This window comes from Mobula birostris, chromosome 16, assembly GCF_030028105.1.
Source record: "Mobula birostris isolate sMobBir1 chromosome 16, sMobBir1.hap1, whole genome shotgun sequence".
Lineage (NCBI taxonomy): Eukaryota > Metazoa > Chordata > Chondrichthyes > Myliobatiformes > Myliobatidae > Mobula > Mobula birostris.
Window position 1 is genome coordinate 31,252,774 of NC_092385.1, and position 18,317 is coordinate 31,271,090.

At 39.0% G+C, this 18,317-nt stretch overlaps 1 protein-coding gene across 2 annotated transcripts in view; it reads right to left on the bottom strand.

Moving 5' to 3' along the window:
* Nucleotides 1–18,317, bottom strand: part of adamts9 (ADAM metallopeptidase with thrombospondin type 1 motif, 9) — a 267,099-nt gene that overhangs the window by 191,319 nt on the left and 57,463 nt on the right. For both annotated transcript variants that reach the window (XM_072280518.1, XM_072280519.1), the window contains exons 9-12: nucleotides 17,767–17,913; nucleotides 16,211–16,352; nucleotides 15,541–15,645; nucleotides 294–442 (exon numbers count right to left, since the gene is read on the bottom strand). In XM_072280518.1, the coding sequence (XP_072136619.1) occupies nucleotides 294–442; nucleotides 15,541–15,645; nucleotides 16,211–16,352; nucleotides 17,767–17,913 (543 nt within the window). The remainder of the gene's footprint in view (nucleotides 1–293; nucleotides 443–15,540; nucleotides 15,646–16,210; nucleotides 16,353–17,766; nucleotides 17,914–18,317) is intronic.

An 18,317-nucleotide genomic window follows, 5' to 3' on the forward strand; every position in this document is an offset into this window, starting at 1 on the left:
AGATAGGCACATCAATATATCCGGAATGGAGGAATATACAGTATATCACGTGTTGGTAGATGGAACTTGTTGGAATAGGCATTATGGTCAGCACATACATTGAGGGCTAAAGAGCTGATTCCTGTGCTGTTCCTTTCTATGTTCTATATTCTGAAGACTTTTCATCATCATTGTAAGTAACTATATTCCATTCAGAATTTTAAACAATGATGGATAAATTAAGACAATCCAGTGATCTTTCAAGATCTGCTAAAGAATTAAATGTGTTTTGTACACTGATGAAACATGCTTACTCTGGTTTATTGCATTCTCGAACTGCATTTTTAATGCCACCTCCACAAGTTCTGGAACAGGAACCAAATGGGCTCCAAGGTCCCCATGATCCATCCATTGCAGCAAATTCTGTGGGATCCTTCACAATACAGACCCCATGTTTGCAGTGCTATCGAGACAACAATTAGAGAGAAGTTAGTTCTTGACTTGAAAGCTGCAAATCCACAGACTGTTTCCATCAAATAAAAAACACGATACTCCATTTTAATTACAAAAGATTAAAAAAACAATATGAATGTATTTGATTATGTTTAACTTAACTGCATACAAACTTAATGCAAGTGGATAAATCGAAAAATCGAATATAAAAGCAATCAGGCAAAAACTTTAATTTACGAGAGAAAAGTATACTTTCATGTCATTGAAATGGGAAGTAAATAACAGCTAAATCTGGAAAGGAGCAGATTAAATCCCCCAAACAATATCATAAAAGATTCATTATGTGTGCTCACTTGCAAAAGTTTATTGTTATTTCTCTTTTACAGTCGAATGATCCTTTAAATTTATAAACATATTTAATCCATTTGAGTAAAATATTTTCCTCATAAATTCTTATTCTTAATGGAAATTTTAGTTTATAGATTGCAAACCTGATATGCTTTTAGGAGTAGAAAACACCAATGTCAACTATTATCTTGGTCAACTTCCCAAAGAAAAGAAAAATGAACATAATTGACAAGCTACTGTTCCACGTTACTTTGAAAATATTTAAATCCCTTGGTGACTTTCTTCCTTTACTTCTCAAATAATCGCTTCTAGCTCAACGATTTGAATGCTATCACCTTTGACAAAGTGAAACCAAGTGAGATACGTCAGTGACAACAAGGCTTCACTCACAGATGAGCTCAATGCCTTCCATGTTTGCTTTGACCATCAAAACATGGAAGCACTTACACTACTCCCACAGCCCCTGATGATCCTGTGATTTCAGTCTCAGGGCGATGAGAGATCATCCTTCAGGAGGGTGAACTTCTGGAAACCAATTGACCCAGACTCAACCCTGGAACATCTGGACAGTGAAGATGTATACATCAGGATGCTCTTTATTGACCACAGCTTGGCATTCAATACTATCATCCCCTCAAAACTAATCAATAAGCTTTGAAACCTAGGCCTCAAAACCTCCCTGTGCACTGGAAACTTGACTTCCTCACTTGCAGACCCCACTCAGTTCAGATTGGCAACAACATCTCCTCCACAATCACCATCAGCACAAGTACACCAAAGGCTCTGTGCTTATCCCCCCACTCTACTTGCTTTATGCTTATGGTTGTGAGGCTAAGCATAGCTCCAATGCCATATTTAAGTTTGCTGATGACACCACCGTCATTGGCCAAATCAAAGGCGGTAACAAATCAGCATATAGGAGGGAGATTGAAAATCTGGGTCAGTGGTGCCATAACAACAACCTCTCATTCAATGTCAGCATGAGTAAGGAGTTAATTGAAGACCATAAGACATGGGGCACCATTTCATCATGGCTGATTTATTATCCCTCTCAACACCATTCTCCTGCCTTCTCCCTGTAACCTTTGATATCCTGATTAACCAAGAAACAATCAACCACTGCTTTAAATACTCTTATTGACTTGGCTTCCACAACCATCTGTGACAATGAATTCCACAGATTCACTACCTGCTTGCTAAAGAAATTCCTTCTGAACTCTGTTCTAAATGGATATTCCTCTATTCTGAGGCTGTGCTCCCTGGTCCAAGACTCACCCACTACAGGAAACATCCTCTCCACATTCATTCTGTCTAGGGCTTTCAATATTTAATAGGTTTCAATAAGATCCCCCCTCATTCTTCTAAATTCCGTCAAGTACAAGCCTTGAGCCACGAAACTCTCCTTATATGTTAAGCCTTTCATTCCCAGAATCATTCTCATGAATCTTTTCTGGATCCTCTTCAATGCCCGCATGTCTTCTTAGATAAGGAGCCCAAAACTGCTCACAATACTCCAAGTGTGGTCTGACCAAAGCCTTATAAAGCCTCAGCATTACATTCCTGTTTTTATATTCTAGTGTTCTCAAAATGAATGCTAAAATTGTATTTGTCTTTTTCACCAGTAACTCAATCTACAAGTTAGCCTTTAGGGAATCCTGCACAAAGACTCCCTAGACTCTTTGCACCTCTGATTTTTGAATTTTCTCACCATTTAGAAAATAAACTTTGGCTTTAATCGTTCTATCAAAGTGCGTGACCATAAATTTCCCTACAATATATTCCATCTGCCACTTCTTTGCCCATTCTCCCAACCTGTCCAAGTTCTTCTGCAGAATCTCTACCTCTTCAACACTACCTGCCCCTTCGCCTATTTTTGTATTGTTTGCAAACTGGGCCACAAAAACAATTCTGTCATCGAAATCGCTGATATATAACATGAAAAGAAGTGGTTCCAATATTGACCTCTGCTGAATATCACTTGTCACTGGCAGACAAGCAAAATTTATTCCGATTTTATTCCGATTCTTTGCCTCCTGCCAATCAACCAAGTTGATCGATTGATTGATTGAGGAGGAGGAAACCAGAGGTCCATGAGCCAGTCTTCATCGGAGATCAGAGGTGGAGAGGGTCAGCAACTTTAAATTCCTCGGTGTTGTCATTTCAGAGGATCTGTCCTGAGTTCCGCACTTATATGCCATTATGATGAAAGCACGGCAGTGCCTCTACTTTCTGAGGGTTGTGAAGATTTGGCATGTCATCTAAAACTTCAACAGATGTGCAGTGAAAAGTATATTGATCGGTTGCATCACAGTCTGGTACAGAAACACCAATGCCCTTGAACGGAAAGGCCTGCAAGAAGTAGTGGATCCAGCCCAGTCCATCACAGGTAAAGCCCTTCACACCATTGAGCACATCATCCATCATCAAATGCCCCCACCATCCAGGCCATGCTCTCTTCTCACTGCTGCCATAAGGAAGGAGGTACAGAAGCCTCAGGACCCATACCACAAGGCTCTGAAATAGGTATTACTCCTGAACCATCAGGTTCTTGAACCAGAGGGGATAACTTCACTCAATTTCACTCACCCCAACACTGAACTGTTCCCACAATCTATGGATTCACTTTCAAGAAATCTTCATCTCATATTCCTGATATTTATTGTTTATTTATTTATTATAATTGTTCTCTTTTTGTATTTGTAATTTGTTGTTTTTTCACAGTGGCATTTGTCTGGCTTGTTGATTGTGGCTTTTATTGATTTTATTGTATTTCTTTGCATTTACTGTGAATGCCTGCAAGATAATGAATCTCAGAGTTGTATATGGTGACGTATATTAAAATTTACTTTAAACTTTGAACACTGGTTTCTTTGAACTGCTATGAGCAGACAAGATCAATACCATATAAATGAAATATAATTAAAAAGCAAAATACTACAGGAGCACAAAATTAAAAATGTTTCAATTAGTAAGAACTAAAACAAAATCACAGATACTGTACTACATAAATGAAAGACTGATTTAGCCACCCTCGCATTAGTTAGTTTTCTTTCTTCGTGTCAGTTGCAGTAGTAGCTGTAACTTTCTTAGAAAAGTAAAAGTCTTTTCCATCAAATGAAGTCTTCTAAACAAATGAATTTACTTTTCTACTAGCTTAAGTAGTTTGTTTGCTGAGAAATTTGCTAAACTGAACGTCAGGAATGGAAGTCAGCAGAACATACACCAGTCCTCTCCTCATTGAGGGATCAGTGGTGGAATGGCTAAGTAGCTTCAATACCCCTCACTTACAGTGTGACAATCAACAATGTATGTCTGGGCATCACTGCCAAGATGCCACCAATCTTATTTCCTAACATCATTACAAGTAAATCTTAGGGGGGAAAGGGCAGCTACATTCAGAATTCAGTGATCTGCTGTTAGGATGGCTGCCCTTACCTTACCTTCTTAGGAAGGTCCACAGGATTCAGGATGATTTACATCCATGCCAATTTCACCAGCTTTAGAGACCAATGTGAGAACACAGAGTACCCACAGATGGGGCAGATGGTTACCAACAGGATGAAAGGATGGATAGATTGTGAGGTTGTTCACTCCTTCTACTGATTGTGCAGGGCATTTGAGTGCTCCCAATACATGGAATCCATACATCAAGAGAATTTAAGTATTGAACTTTGTTGATCTTTGTGCATACCAAAGAACTACCACAACAACTGACATAAGCCCAGTTTGCTAAGAGGAATTCTTTACCTTTATTTACGTCTTATTTCTTATCAACTGACTTCTTAGGCTTGGCTCTTAGCCTGAAGACATCTCAATTGATAAACCAGGTAAAGTGAGTTGCCACCACAATCATATCTGAACCAGTAAAATAAAATTTAACAGAATTTGAAAAATAAATTTATTATAATCCAAAATCCAATCACAAAAGAAATAACGAGAAATCTAATAAAGTCATGTCTTATTAATTGACTACCTTTCAATCACTCGTTCACCAAGTAAGATGTACTGTATAATCCTTGCAAATTACATGTTTATTTGGAATTTCATGAAAGGGAGAGGAGGGAGATGATGTTTTGGGCTGGAACATTATCCTTTCAGCTTCAGTTCAATCTGAGTGTATTCCAAACTGAGTGGATAGTCATTTTCCTCTCCCTGTCTTTGTCTCTAAATGGAATGAGAAGAATTTTCTAAATTCTCCAACACCTGCTAATTGGCCTGTTTTTATCTGATTGTTCACCTCTTTCAGGAGATTAGCTCCAGGTGAGTTCAGAACGTCTGCTGTGTGAAGCACAGGAAATCACATGCAAGATAATCCCAATGGCCTTCTCTAATCATGATTTTTTTGTTCTCTTTTTATATCTCTGTGAGTTCAGGAAAGTCCAGAATCAGTTCCTTCTGGGCTCATGCCCACCAAGTGTGAATTGGCACTGCATCAGCAAAGACATGACAGATGTAAAAACATTGGCCAATGCTAGAAATTAAAATGCCACACCAGTACACTAGAGGGTGCTCTTCTCTCGTGGGAGTTATGACAAATTATTAAAATACTGCAGAATATGTTTTGAACTCCAACAAGCTTTGCTATATTTGTCCTGGGAATATGCAATGCCAAGAGTGAACTGGTCCATTTCCCACCATATCATCTTTACAAGCAGACATTTCTTTTTTTGAGACAGAAATCAACACAGTAAGCAAAGATTGCTGAATTATATTTTTGGTTCAATAGCAAATGATATGGGAATAAAATAATAATTATAACTAATTATCATACTACTATAATTTAAAATATATTACCTTTAATAGTTATATTTAATATTCATAATATTCACAAAGATTTATGAAATTATGAGGCCCCACCACGTTAAAATTTAAAGCATTTGTCCTCTTGGTAAGCAAGGTAGAGCTGTCAGGCCAATACCTTTTCTTGAGTAGTTGAATACTGCCAGCATTTGTTTGTGACACCTCTCCTGGCTCAGTTCTCTCCTAGACCCAATTCTTAACCTCAAGAATCAATGTGCTCAGGAGCTCCCAAAGATTTCAGCAGTCCTCACCTTTGTAAGTAACAGAAATCTGTTTCATCATCATCATGGATGCCTAGTATAATGGACACCCCAATGAAAAGGTGGTTAATGATACCTCAGGCATTTCTTGGGCCAGGACCTAATTTTTTGTGCATTTCCCACACCAATTCTTTGCAGAATTTATGCAGTTAGGTTTTATCTGTCTGCCACGTAGTCTTGATGGTTATTACCAAAGAATTTTACTCCACAATCGAATCCCACTGGACATTAAAATAAACTCAGTGTGAGGGAATGCTGGGCCCGTGCTTCTATGTGAATGCATTCGCCCTGGAACGCATGACATCTAAAGCAGATCCCCTGACCAACTCTCGTTACTCTTTGTGAACTTACTTTAAAGCTCTGCTTATCAACAGAGATATCTGCAATTCAGAAAAACATCATTAATGGTGAAGCTCTTCCCTGTGGTAATGAAGGACGGTTCATAGGTTTCAGTTTTCTCTTTCTTAATCAAGGTGACTAAAATGGTGGGCCCCGTTGGCTGTCGAAAGCAGCCAGTAAGGAAATGCTAGGTCAGTCTACTATCTTCTTTATCAGAATATTCTCTGAAAATTCCGTATGAATTAATGAGTTGGATTATGGTTCATTATTAATGACAACAAGCTGCAGTGTGCAGATCTGATCTCCCACTCTTTCCCTGAACCCATTATCAAGTCCAGGCACAATCAGTGGCTGATACACTTTGAACCCTTCCACAGCTGGTATAGTTATTAAAACTAAATTCAGTTTTTTTTGTTTATTTCACCATATTTAACAGTAGCTCAATGTGTTTTTAAATGGACGTGCTTTTCTACAGTCTGAGCTATTAGAAACTGTGAAAGAAGCATTTGACATAAACTGTCAGAGGCCACCTGGGTAGAGTATAGCAACAAGGTCATGTGGCCCGTTTTGCAGAACAGATGCTTCCAGTTCAATGAGAGCCACAGTCACAAATCACGCAACAATGTGGGTCCAGTATGGTGGTGAAAAGCATCATCATTCTTTTAGGTGCACAGGTCTCAAATAACACAATCAAAGTCAGATTCAGGATCAGAATCAGATTTAATATCACAGGCAAATTTCATGAAATTTGTTGTTTTGTGGCAGCAGTACATTGTAACAAATAGTAAAAAATAAATAAATTACAATTAAAAGTATATGTATAAATTATTAGTGCAAAAAGAAAGGAAGGAACATGTGAAGTAGTATTCATGGATTCACTGCCCATTCAGAAATCTGATGGTGGTGTGGAGGAAGCTGTCCCTGAAACATTGAATGCCTGTCTTCAAGCCCCTGTACCTCCTCCCTTCAAGCCCCTGTACCTCCTCGTTGATGGTAGCAATGTTAAGAGGGCATGTCCGGGGTGATGGGTGCCAACTTTTGAGGCATTGCCTTTTGAAGGTGCTCTTGATGCTGGGGAGGCTAGTGCCCATGATGGGGCTGGCTGAGCTTACAACTTTTTGCAACCTTTTCTGATCCTGTGCAATGGCTCCTCCATACTAGACAGTGAGAATGCGCTCCACTGAATATCTGTAGAAACTTGCGAGTACCTTTGGTGACATACCAAGTCTCCTCAAACTTCTAATGAAATATAATCGCTGTTGTGCCTTCTTTGTAATTGCATAGAAATGTTGGGCCCAGGATAGATCTTCAGAGCTGTTGACACCCAGGAACTTGAAATTGACCAACTTTACACTGCTGATCCCTCGATGAGGACTGGTGGGTGTTACGTTGACTTCCTGTTCCTGAAGTCCACAAGCAATTCCTTGGTGTTACTGATGTTGAGTGCAAGGTGGTTGTTATAAAACTACTCAATCAGCTAATCTATCTTAATCCTGTATGCTCCTCATCACCGTCTGAAATTTGGCCAACAATAGCTGTGCTATCGGCAAATTTATAGATGGCTTTTGAGCTGTGCCTAACCACATAGTCATGGGTGTAGAGAGAACAGGGCATGGACTAAACATGCAACCTTGAAGTGAGGCAGCACCTCAAGCGAGAAGCGATTGCCAGCGAGGAGATGTTATTTTTGATCTGCACAGACTGTGTTCCGCTGGTGAGGAACTCAAGGATCTAGATGCAGAGAGAGGTACAGAGGCCCAGGTTTTGTAGCTTGTTAATGGTAGAACTGTGTTGAACAGTGAGTCAATAAACAGCAGCCGGAAGTAAGTATTACTATCATCCAAGAGATCGGAGGTCACGTGGAGAGCCAGTGAAATTGCATCATCTGTAGACCTACTGGGCGATAGGCAAATTGCATTACTTAGAAAGGATGTTGATTCTAGCCATGGCCAACCACTCAAAGCACTTTATCACAGTAGATGTAAGTGCCACTGGCAGTAGGCATTCAGGCAGCTCAAGCTGCTCTTCTTGGGCACTAATGACTACAGCAGTGGGAGACTGAAGATGTCCTTGAACAGTCACAGCAGATGGTTGGCAGAGGTTTTTAGAGCCCTACCAGGTACATCTTTAGGGCCTGATGCCTTGCTTACATGTGAGAATTTGGCTCAAAAGTAGTGAACTGAAGGTAATTAGTGCACAGGATTTGAAAAATTCAGCAGTAAATCTTCCATATTGTGGTCACGTAATCCCAAGGATGTACTTTCTTACTAATTTTGCTGTGTCAAAGTTTCTGAACACTATATCTGAGTTTTAATTGTATTGAAAACACAAAAAAGCTAATTTATTTTCCATGAATATCCCATGATTTAAGGAAATCAGGAAATCAAAATGTTCGAATTTGTATGCTATACATTTTAATAAAATTGCTGTCTTGGAACCAATCTTGAGCACTCAGCCACTCCATTGTATATTGACAGCTCCTGTGGAGTTAACAGCCAGATCAAATGCAAGCCTAATTACTTATGAAGTTCAAAAAAGTAGTTGTGAATTATAAAACCAGAGGGTGATATCTATCATTATGCAAAATTGAGAATTTGCATGAAACACTTTTGAAGTGTTATTTAGAACCTTCCATAACAGTAAATAACTGTATGATTAATATGGGTCAAATTAACAGTAATACAGATTTTCAATTTTGTGTTATAATGATTGATATCACCTTCTGGTTTTGTTTTGAGTTTAGTAAGAAATTAGGTTTGCATTTGATACTTCTCTCAACTCCACTGAGATTGTCAATATTAATGGAGTGGTTGAGTGCAGAAGACTGCAACTAAAAATACATCATTGGTTGACCCAAACATTGCTAGCAGAGCATACAACAGGACTGTTGAACCTCTATGGTACTAACTCTATGGAATCTTATAGTATCAACTATAACAATTATGTCTATAATGCATTAATAGCTTAGGCTTAGAAATCCTTCAATGCAAACAAAAGCAATGGATGCCATCACTTCATGGGATATAAGTGCATGATTACATCAAGGTTGTGAAGATACAGTGTTCTAATGCATGCAATATCTATTGTTTCATATACATCAGAATCACATATATCTTGGGTCTAGCGCATAAAAACCAAGTAGGCCAAAGCAGTGTGAGAAGTAGCATTTTCTGGTATAACTATCTAAACCATATTTTGGGATACATGTGAACAGACAGTACACATCACTTGGGATATCATGCTGGGGACAGCATGAAAGTGATTGTTAGGATCTTATCCTGCCAAACAGAGAAGAGCCTGCCATCTGGAAAGGGAGTGTAGGGACAACTAGGAGGAATGAATTTAGGAAGAGAAACTCTCTGGCAACGGCCAACATATAAACATGCTTTAATTAATAGAGAACCATGCCTTCACCTCCAAACAAAACGCTTCTACAGTCAAACGCGGGTGGTAAATTGTGACTGTTGTCAATCATGTGTTATTGGGTGCACCTATCAGCCTCTGTATGGGAGCAAAATAAAAATGTAGGGTTCAAGTTCCACATATGGTTGCGATGCGTCATTTGAACCCTGAATTTAATCTTTTGTGAAAAATGGCAGAGATCTTTTGTTGCATGAGGATGAATAGGAGGAGGAGCTTAGGAGAACGATGGTGCCTAACAGCAACTCCTTTGCTTGCATCTTCGGAAACAGCTCTATTTCTATCTTTAAAATCTCTATTTTTCCCTTTCAGGGTTCTTTTGAAGACCCTGACCTGGAGTTACATGCTGACTACGATTCTTTGTGGGAATGGGAACTGCTCTCGGGGTTTCATGACTGGCTGTTATTCAGCACGCCAAAGGCGCGGCCTAAGAGCTTCACTCACCTCTGGAGGCCTGAGATTTTGTGGCTCTGGAGACTGGGGGGGGGGGGGGGGCGGTGGAATTGGAGGTCAGTGTCCGGGCAGGGGGTAGGTGTGTCATGGGAGTCAGAAGATCTAGGGCTGTGTGCATGCATACTTGAGATCTTTGGGCACAGAGCTCGAAGACAGCGACACAACAGACTTTTAACATCGTAAGCCAGTGAGTCGTTTGTTATGTCTCCCCTCTCACTGTGAAACGGAGACATCTCTTTCTCCCTTATTAGGGAGAGAGAGAGCGCCTCTGGTATGTTGAATACCGGGTGAACGAGTAGTCTTTAGGGTACTGTAAACTTGTGTCATTGCTCATGCTTGAGTGCTCGATGGTGGGTGCCAATGCTTTTTTTTTCCTGGTGGGGGGGAGGGGGATCGTTGCTTGTTGCCGCTTACACATGGGAGGGAGGGGAGCTGGGGGGGAGGGTACTTTGAGGTTCTAACATTTAACTGTCATTCATTCTTTGGGGGCACGCCTCTGTTCTTCGTGGATGGCTGTGAAGAAAAAGCATTCCAGGATGTATATTGTATACAGTTCTCTGACATTAAATGTATCTTTGAAATCTTTGAAACTTATAGGCTGAACTAATAAACTCTTCTCGGGCTTCCAGCTAGGTACAGGTATCGATTATAACTGATGTTTCAAAAACAAACTCTGCCATCTTCATCAGGGATCCCCAATGAAGATGGCGGAGTTTACGCCAGGAAAGCACTAATGGGCTGAACTTTGATGCAAGATTGAAGATTCAAGGTCGTTTATTGTCATTCTTCAATACACAAATATAAAGGAGAACAAACTGATCGTTACTCCAGATCTCATGAAGTATAAAATAAAAACACACCTTTGGAAGGAAATTTTGGCATTTCTCTCCATACATGCTGCCATTTCCTCTTGTGATCACAAATGATATTGAAATCTTTGCAATTAGAATTTATACTTACAAAGTTGCTGCCACAATTGACACCTATTTCTCCAGCTACTCTCCGAAATTGATCTCTTTTATTGCAATAACTTTCCAGTGATTACACTTGAGATATGGCACGAAGAGCAATTCACCATTAATTTCTAAGTAAATGTTTTTACGTAGAAGCATGCATGAAACAAGACAAAGACAGTTGCCTCTTAAACTGCTCTCCTTCCAATGACTATAAAAAACTGGCCAGTCATGAACAATGACATACCCATCTAGTATTTTTAGGGAGAAAACTACAAAATTTCTACTTGATCACAGAAGTATGCAGTGTAAAACAGGTTTTTTTTCCCACACAGAGAGTGTTGGGTGCACGCAACAGATTGATAGAGTTGGAGGTGGAGGCAGATACAACAGGACCATTCAATAAACTCTTAGACAGGAACATGGGTTATAGAAAAATAGATGGTTATGTGGGAGAGACAGGTTAGATTGATCTTAGAGTAGGTTAAAAGTTTGGCAAAACAGCATGGGCTAAAGAGCCTGTACTGTTCTGTAATGCTCTATGTTCTAAGAGATTTCAAAATAGGTACTTATGTTACCCTTCTGCAACTTACAAATATATTACCAGAATTTAATTGCTCTTACAAAACAAGATATATAATATAATTGATGTATTTTGTCACTTCTGCACATGCAGTCCATTGCAATCAAATATCACTGGACAGCAAATTTTTTGAAGGTGTTGCTTCCTCAGAAATACGTTGTGGGGCAGCAGGCTGAGGGCAGCAGACACCAACAGAATCAACAGACTCATTCGTAAGGCCAGTGATGTTGTGGGGATGGAACTGGACTCTCTGACGGTGGTGTCTGAAAAGAGGATGCTGTCCAAGTTGCATGCCATCTTGGACAATGTCTCCCATCCACTACATAATGTATTGGGTGGGCACAGGAGTACATTCAGCCAGAGACTCATTCCACTGAGATGCAACACAAAGCGTCATAGGAAGTCATTCCTGCCTGTGGCCATCAAACTTTACAACTCCTCCCTTGGAGGGTCAGACACCCTGAGCCAATAGGTTGGTCCTGGACTTATTTCCTGGCATTATTTACATATTACCATTTAATTATTTATGGTGCAACTGTAATGAAAACCAATTTCCCCCGGAATCAATAAAGTATGACTATGACTATTATTATTATGATGGACCACTTGAAATTTAATTTTAGACTGCTTGGATCGTGCTGGAATTTGGGGAAACATGAAATTAATTTTTATTGAATATAATGTGTTTACTGCATAACGGTGCTGGCGCTTTGCAATAGTTCAACTAAGCTAAAATGTTTTGTTGATGATTTTGTTTGTACTGAGTGTTTGAAGCTTCTCACTTAAGTGTCCAATAATAATCAGCCAGCATTGATGGATTCCAGTTGCCCTGATACGTTTTCCATGACTGCAATGCCCTCTGGTGAAACCTTTCACCATGCTTGTCACTGACAGCACCAAGATTTGCAGGGAAATAAATCTGAATGGGAATACAGAACATTAATCTTTAGTAACATGTTGCACTACACAGCTTTGAATGATTGAAGCATGTTGTCTACCAGCTGCATGTAGTTGGGTGCTCTGTAGTTGCAAGAAAATTTCCAGCAACATACTTGAATGTCTTCAATGCCATTTTCTTCAATTGCACTAAAAGTTCTTTGAATTGCCTGTCATTGATGACCTGTTTGATTTGTGGATTGACAAAAATGCCTTCCTTAATCTTGGCATCAGTTATTCTGGGAAACATCTGTCTCAAATATCAAAATCCATCACAAAAATTTTTGTGCCTGGTGACAGCAGATTCCAGCCTTATGGTTTTGAACCCAGTAATTCTCCTTTTGCCTTTGAGAAACCCAAATCTCTGACCAGATCATGCAACTCAGTTATCAGTTGAGGCTCACTTGACATAAAGGGCTCAAAATCTGTATCAGTATCAGTGTCATTTTCCATTCCTGGCTCGTGCATCATGGCATCTTCATCTGCCTCCTATAGGCTCCATGTCTCTGCTGGCTTTGGTAATGGAAGACTATTGTCATGCTGCACAGTTCTCATAGCTGATGGGAGACTGAAGTATTCAATGGATTTCTTGTTTTTAGCAGAAAGACCATATACACTGGTCAGAAAGAAGCATCAGTCTATCACATGATCCTTCTGCTCTCACCATATCAACGGGACTGTGAACGGCCATGACTTCCGAGTACCTCTGAGCCATGCTCTAATATTGACAGCACATGTTCCACAACAAATGTGAGGAGCCCAGGCTTTGTCTTGATCGCCAATTTTACACCCAAAGTAGAGTTCATAGGCTTTCTTAATAAGAGGAGTCATGCTGTGTCTGAAATTTAAGCGTATACACGCCACATATATAACAGGAAGTATCGTGGCTGTTGCAACACTGGAAAGACACTTTGCTATCACAATACTCATGAAAGTGCAATTACTTTATTATAATGAGTCCACACTATATGCTATGCACGCAGAGCATGTGCATCAATGTGATTGCAAACCAATCGGGGACATTGCCTCAAGATTCAGGGGAGAAGATTTAGGACGGAGATGAGGAGGAACTGTTTTTCCCAGAGAGTGGTGAATCTGTGGAATTCTCTGCCCAGGGAAGCAGTTGAGACATCTTCACTAAATATATTTAAGATACAGTTGGATAGATTTTTACATAGTAAGGGAATTAAAGGTTCTGGGAAAAAGGCAGGTAGATGGAGCTGAGTTTAGAGACAGATCAGCTATGATCTTATTGAATGGCGGGGCAAGCTCGATGGGCCGGATGGCCTACTCCTGCTCCTATTTCTTATGTTCTTATGTTCTTAATACAGATGTAAATGCAATGCATAGAATGGTGTATGCACAATGTTTTTATAGCCATTCTAAAATCTGTCCTGCCATGCAGCATCTGCCCTGCCTAAGCATGCCCAGGACAAGACAGAAAACTTTTCAGCTTACATTGTGGACAACATTTCAATTGACTTGAATTATGAATTTAAATAATAAATACAGGCAATTTCAAAAAAATGGTGTGTGATTGTGAAATCTCATGATGATTTTCAGGATCAGCAGCCCATAATCCATAAGATACCACAAAGGTATTCAGGGTGCAAAATCCTTTGTTGTCCAGTGATTCATCTCTTTTCATTCAGAATTACTCAAAAGATTAAATACCAGGGTAGCTATCCCGTAAGGTTTAGTCTTGCTTAACATTTATTTATGTAGTGCTTTTCTCTTCTTCAGTGTTAAATATCCTGCTTTAATCCATATTTCCCTCCCTCAGCATTTTCAAACTGCCAATTATATCCTACTCAATGCTTCTTGAATATACACTCCGTTCTCTGAGCTCAGTTTTGTAACTTAGATCCTCAAATCCATGAATTACTCTCATTGAAAATGTTCCAGGGAAAATCAACGTTCATTTGAAGTTTTTGACTAATTTTCTTAGAATCTTTTTTCTTTATTTGGCTGCTCATGATATTTCCATTCTCCCTCATCTCCCCAGGGTCTTTTTTCGCTCATATGGCAATAGGCAATCATAATTGACGTTAACAATAGGAGGAAAGGAAGTGAACATGGTCAAATGAGAACACCATATGTAGAGTGCAGGACATGGATAGCTACTTGGATTAAGTTGAAAATCTGAAAAGTGTAAGGCACCGGAGTAATTCAATAAGGTTACCTACAGTTCTGGGAAGGTAATAAAAGTGAGAATTAAAAACAAGACTAATTTTTAATAATTGAAGTTATGTGTAAGCAAACCTCTTATTTCTATTTTTTAAACAAAGGCACAAAGTACTTCAAAAGCTTCTGAAGAATTTACACAAAGCAAAACTAAAATGAAGTTAGACAGGAAGTTTAACTTAGGAAGGTACTAATTATATACTAACCATGATAATGAATGGTAAAATGCATCACAAACATGTCATTAGAATTGCTTTAAGTCTGTTTCTCCTTTATACATCCATTAGCTGTTGGAAGAGGTGCGTACATTTGGAAGACTATAACCTATGTAAATTGTATGAAATACTGCATACCAGAGAAATGCTGATCATTGTTAAATCTTTGTTTTTTGCTTAAGCATGCTTTCTAGTTCTTATTAATAGTAGCTTAGTTCCGAATGACTGAGAACTGCTTTAAGAACAGAAGCATACAAATATAATTTCTAGTTGCACATGGCACTTATAAAACATTTTTTACAGACATAAATGTAACTTGCATTAAACTAATTTGAAGTTAATAACTCATCAGTTAATAACTCATTGGGATGATTGATAAGTTCGTGGCCTAAGTTAGAGGGAGATGAGTTATTAACTTCAAACTTTCTGCATAATCACTCAAAGAGTTGATCTGCATGTGCATGTAACTCATGTCCTTCTACCCTGGGCCACAAACTTATCAATCACCTATCTGTGAATGCTTTCTGGAGGTCCAAGATTCGTATGCTCCACGACCGCTGGACTACCCCTTGTATTTCAAAAAAGTGAAATAATTTAAAAAGATTAGGAGTACTTACCTTCCCAGGTTCACACTCAGTTCCATCTGCCCATGGCATATGCTGAGTCCTACAGCCTCTTTGAACACCCTCGGTACTTGTACACCAAAGACGTCTGCACTGTGTCTACAGAGCAAAAGAAACCTCTAAAATCTGCTACTGCCGGTCTCTTTTTCCACAGTTCTATAATATCCTCACAATGCTACAAGATAATGGGCATCTTTTAAAAAGGACTAGAGCATATGACTATTAACAGAAGTTAATACATTGTTCTTCAGCAAAAGAATTGACTCAACAGCATTTTATCAATGAGAAGGTACTAGGCTAAGAAAGTCTTTAGGTTCTTACGCCTAAATAAAATGAAAATATGGAATGGAATCTCAATCTTAAATTTAACATTCAACCAGTCAGTTTTACGTCTAAACAATAAATTGAGAATCCAGTCATGTGAAACAAATTGAAATAAAAAATCAGTTATGAACATTTAGTTCAATGTTGAATTAAATATTGAATCTACAAACGTACTTATATAAATAACATGTTACATATCCTGTATACTTCTTAAAATTCTACAAAATTATCAAAAGATTATAATAATTTCATTAATTACATTTTACAATTGTTATTAAAAGTTCCAGCATCCCAACTACATACACCTGATCCATCAGGTTACACCTAATCCATCACTTACCATATAGGGGCACACCTGAGAACCAGATCCAAAAATCAATTCACATTGTTTGTCAACATTATAAATTTGACCAGGGAGCTGATGAGGGAGTGTATATGTTCTTGTCACAGGTTCATCAAGTAAACATTCACCATATCCTGTACTAAAAGGAAAAAATGGGTAAGAAAAATATCCTAGAATTTATATTTCTCACTACTAGGATGGTATTTTAGCATAGTGGCTAGTATAATGTTTTATAGCGCCAGCGTTAATCAGGTTCCATTCCCACTGCTGTTTGTAAACTTGTACAGGTTGGGTGAGTGGGCAGATGCATGGCAGATGCAGTTAAATGTGGATAAATGTGAGGTTATCCACTTTGGTGGCAAGAACAGGAAGGCAGATTACTATCTGAATGGTGTCAAGTTAGGAAAAGGGGAAGTACAATGAGATCTGGGTGTCCTTGTTCATCAGTCACTGAAAGTAAGCATGCAGGTACAGCAGGCAGTGAAGAAAGCTAATGGCATGTTGGCCTTCATAACAAGGGGAGTTGAGTATAGGAGCAAAGAGGTCCTTCTGCAGTTGTACAGGTCCCTGGTGAGACCACACCTGGAGTATTGTGTACAGTTTTGGTCTCCAAATTTGAGGAAGGACACTCTAGCTACTGAGGGCGTGCAGCGTAGGTTCACGAGGTTAATTCCCGGGATGGCCGGACTGTCATATGTTGAAAGATTGGAGTGACTGGGGTTGTATACACTGGAATTTAGAAGGATGAGAGGGGATCTGATTGAAACATATAAGATTATTCATGGATTGGACACACTAGAGGCAGGAAACATGTTCCCAATGTTGGGGGAGTCCAGAACCAAAGGCCACAGTTTAAGAATAAGGGGTAGACAATTTAGAACGGAGTTGAGGAAAAACTTTTTCACACAGAGGGTTGTGGTTCTGTGGAACGCTGTGCCTCAGATGGCAGTGGAGGCCAATTCTCTGGATTCTTTCAAAAAAGGGTTAGATAGAGCTCTTAAAGATAGCGAAGTGAAGGGATATGGGGAGAAGGCAAGAAAAGGGTACTGATTATGGATGATCAGCCGTGATCATAGTGAATGGTGGTGCTGGCTCGAAGGGCTGAATGGCCTACTCCTGCACCTATTGTCTATTATAAAGAGTTTGCATGCTCCCCATGACCATGTATGCTTCCTCTAGACGCTCTGATTTCCTCCCACATTCTAAAGATGCATGGGTTCCTAAGTTACGGATATGCTATGTTGGTGCTGGTAGCATGACAACAAATGTGGGCTGCCCTCAGCACATTTTCAGACTGTGCAATGCAATGATACAAATGACACATGTTTCAATGTACATGTTACAAGTTAAGCTAATCTTTAATTTTTACTAACTATTTTTACATAAAAAACTCATTTGATGAAAATCACAAACCCTTTAAATGGAAGCAATTTTGGGAAACCAGATCAACTTTCAGAATATTTGCAGTTGAAATTAACAGAGCTACTCAAACTCCAAAACCACACAAAGACCATGCACAGATCAAATGAACATGTAATGAAATTCAAACATACTCTAAAAAATTAGTTACGTATCTTCTGCTACATTTCGACCACATCCAGGGATTGGTGTAATAGTTCAGTGTAGGTGCCATCACATGTTGTTGATTTTTGCCACCATCTTCTTTGCACTTATTACTGTCATCATGAGGCATATTAAACCTAGTTGAAAATAAAAATGTTCCATTCAAGATTAATTTGACAATCGTCATTTGGACAAGTTTTTTAATTTCACATCGCATAATTGCCCAAAAATGGATCTTGTAGTACTCTTTAAGTACGGAGCATACATTAAAACCAAATTAACCATGGTTCAGTTGCCCAATAATTATTCCAAGGTGAAGTTAAATGAATTTAGGAAATTGGCCCCAAGTTTAGAAAATTGGTATGAGTGCAATTCATTTTAATGCACCAGTAACTTTTCTGGCAACAGGTGCATATCAAATGATATTAATTGGAACTTTTGTTGAACACTCACAATGCAACTTTAGAATACTCACATAGCTTTGTTGCTTATTCTATACTTACTTCCAACATAGGAAAGGCTAATAAATCTGCGCTAACTT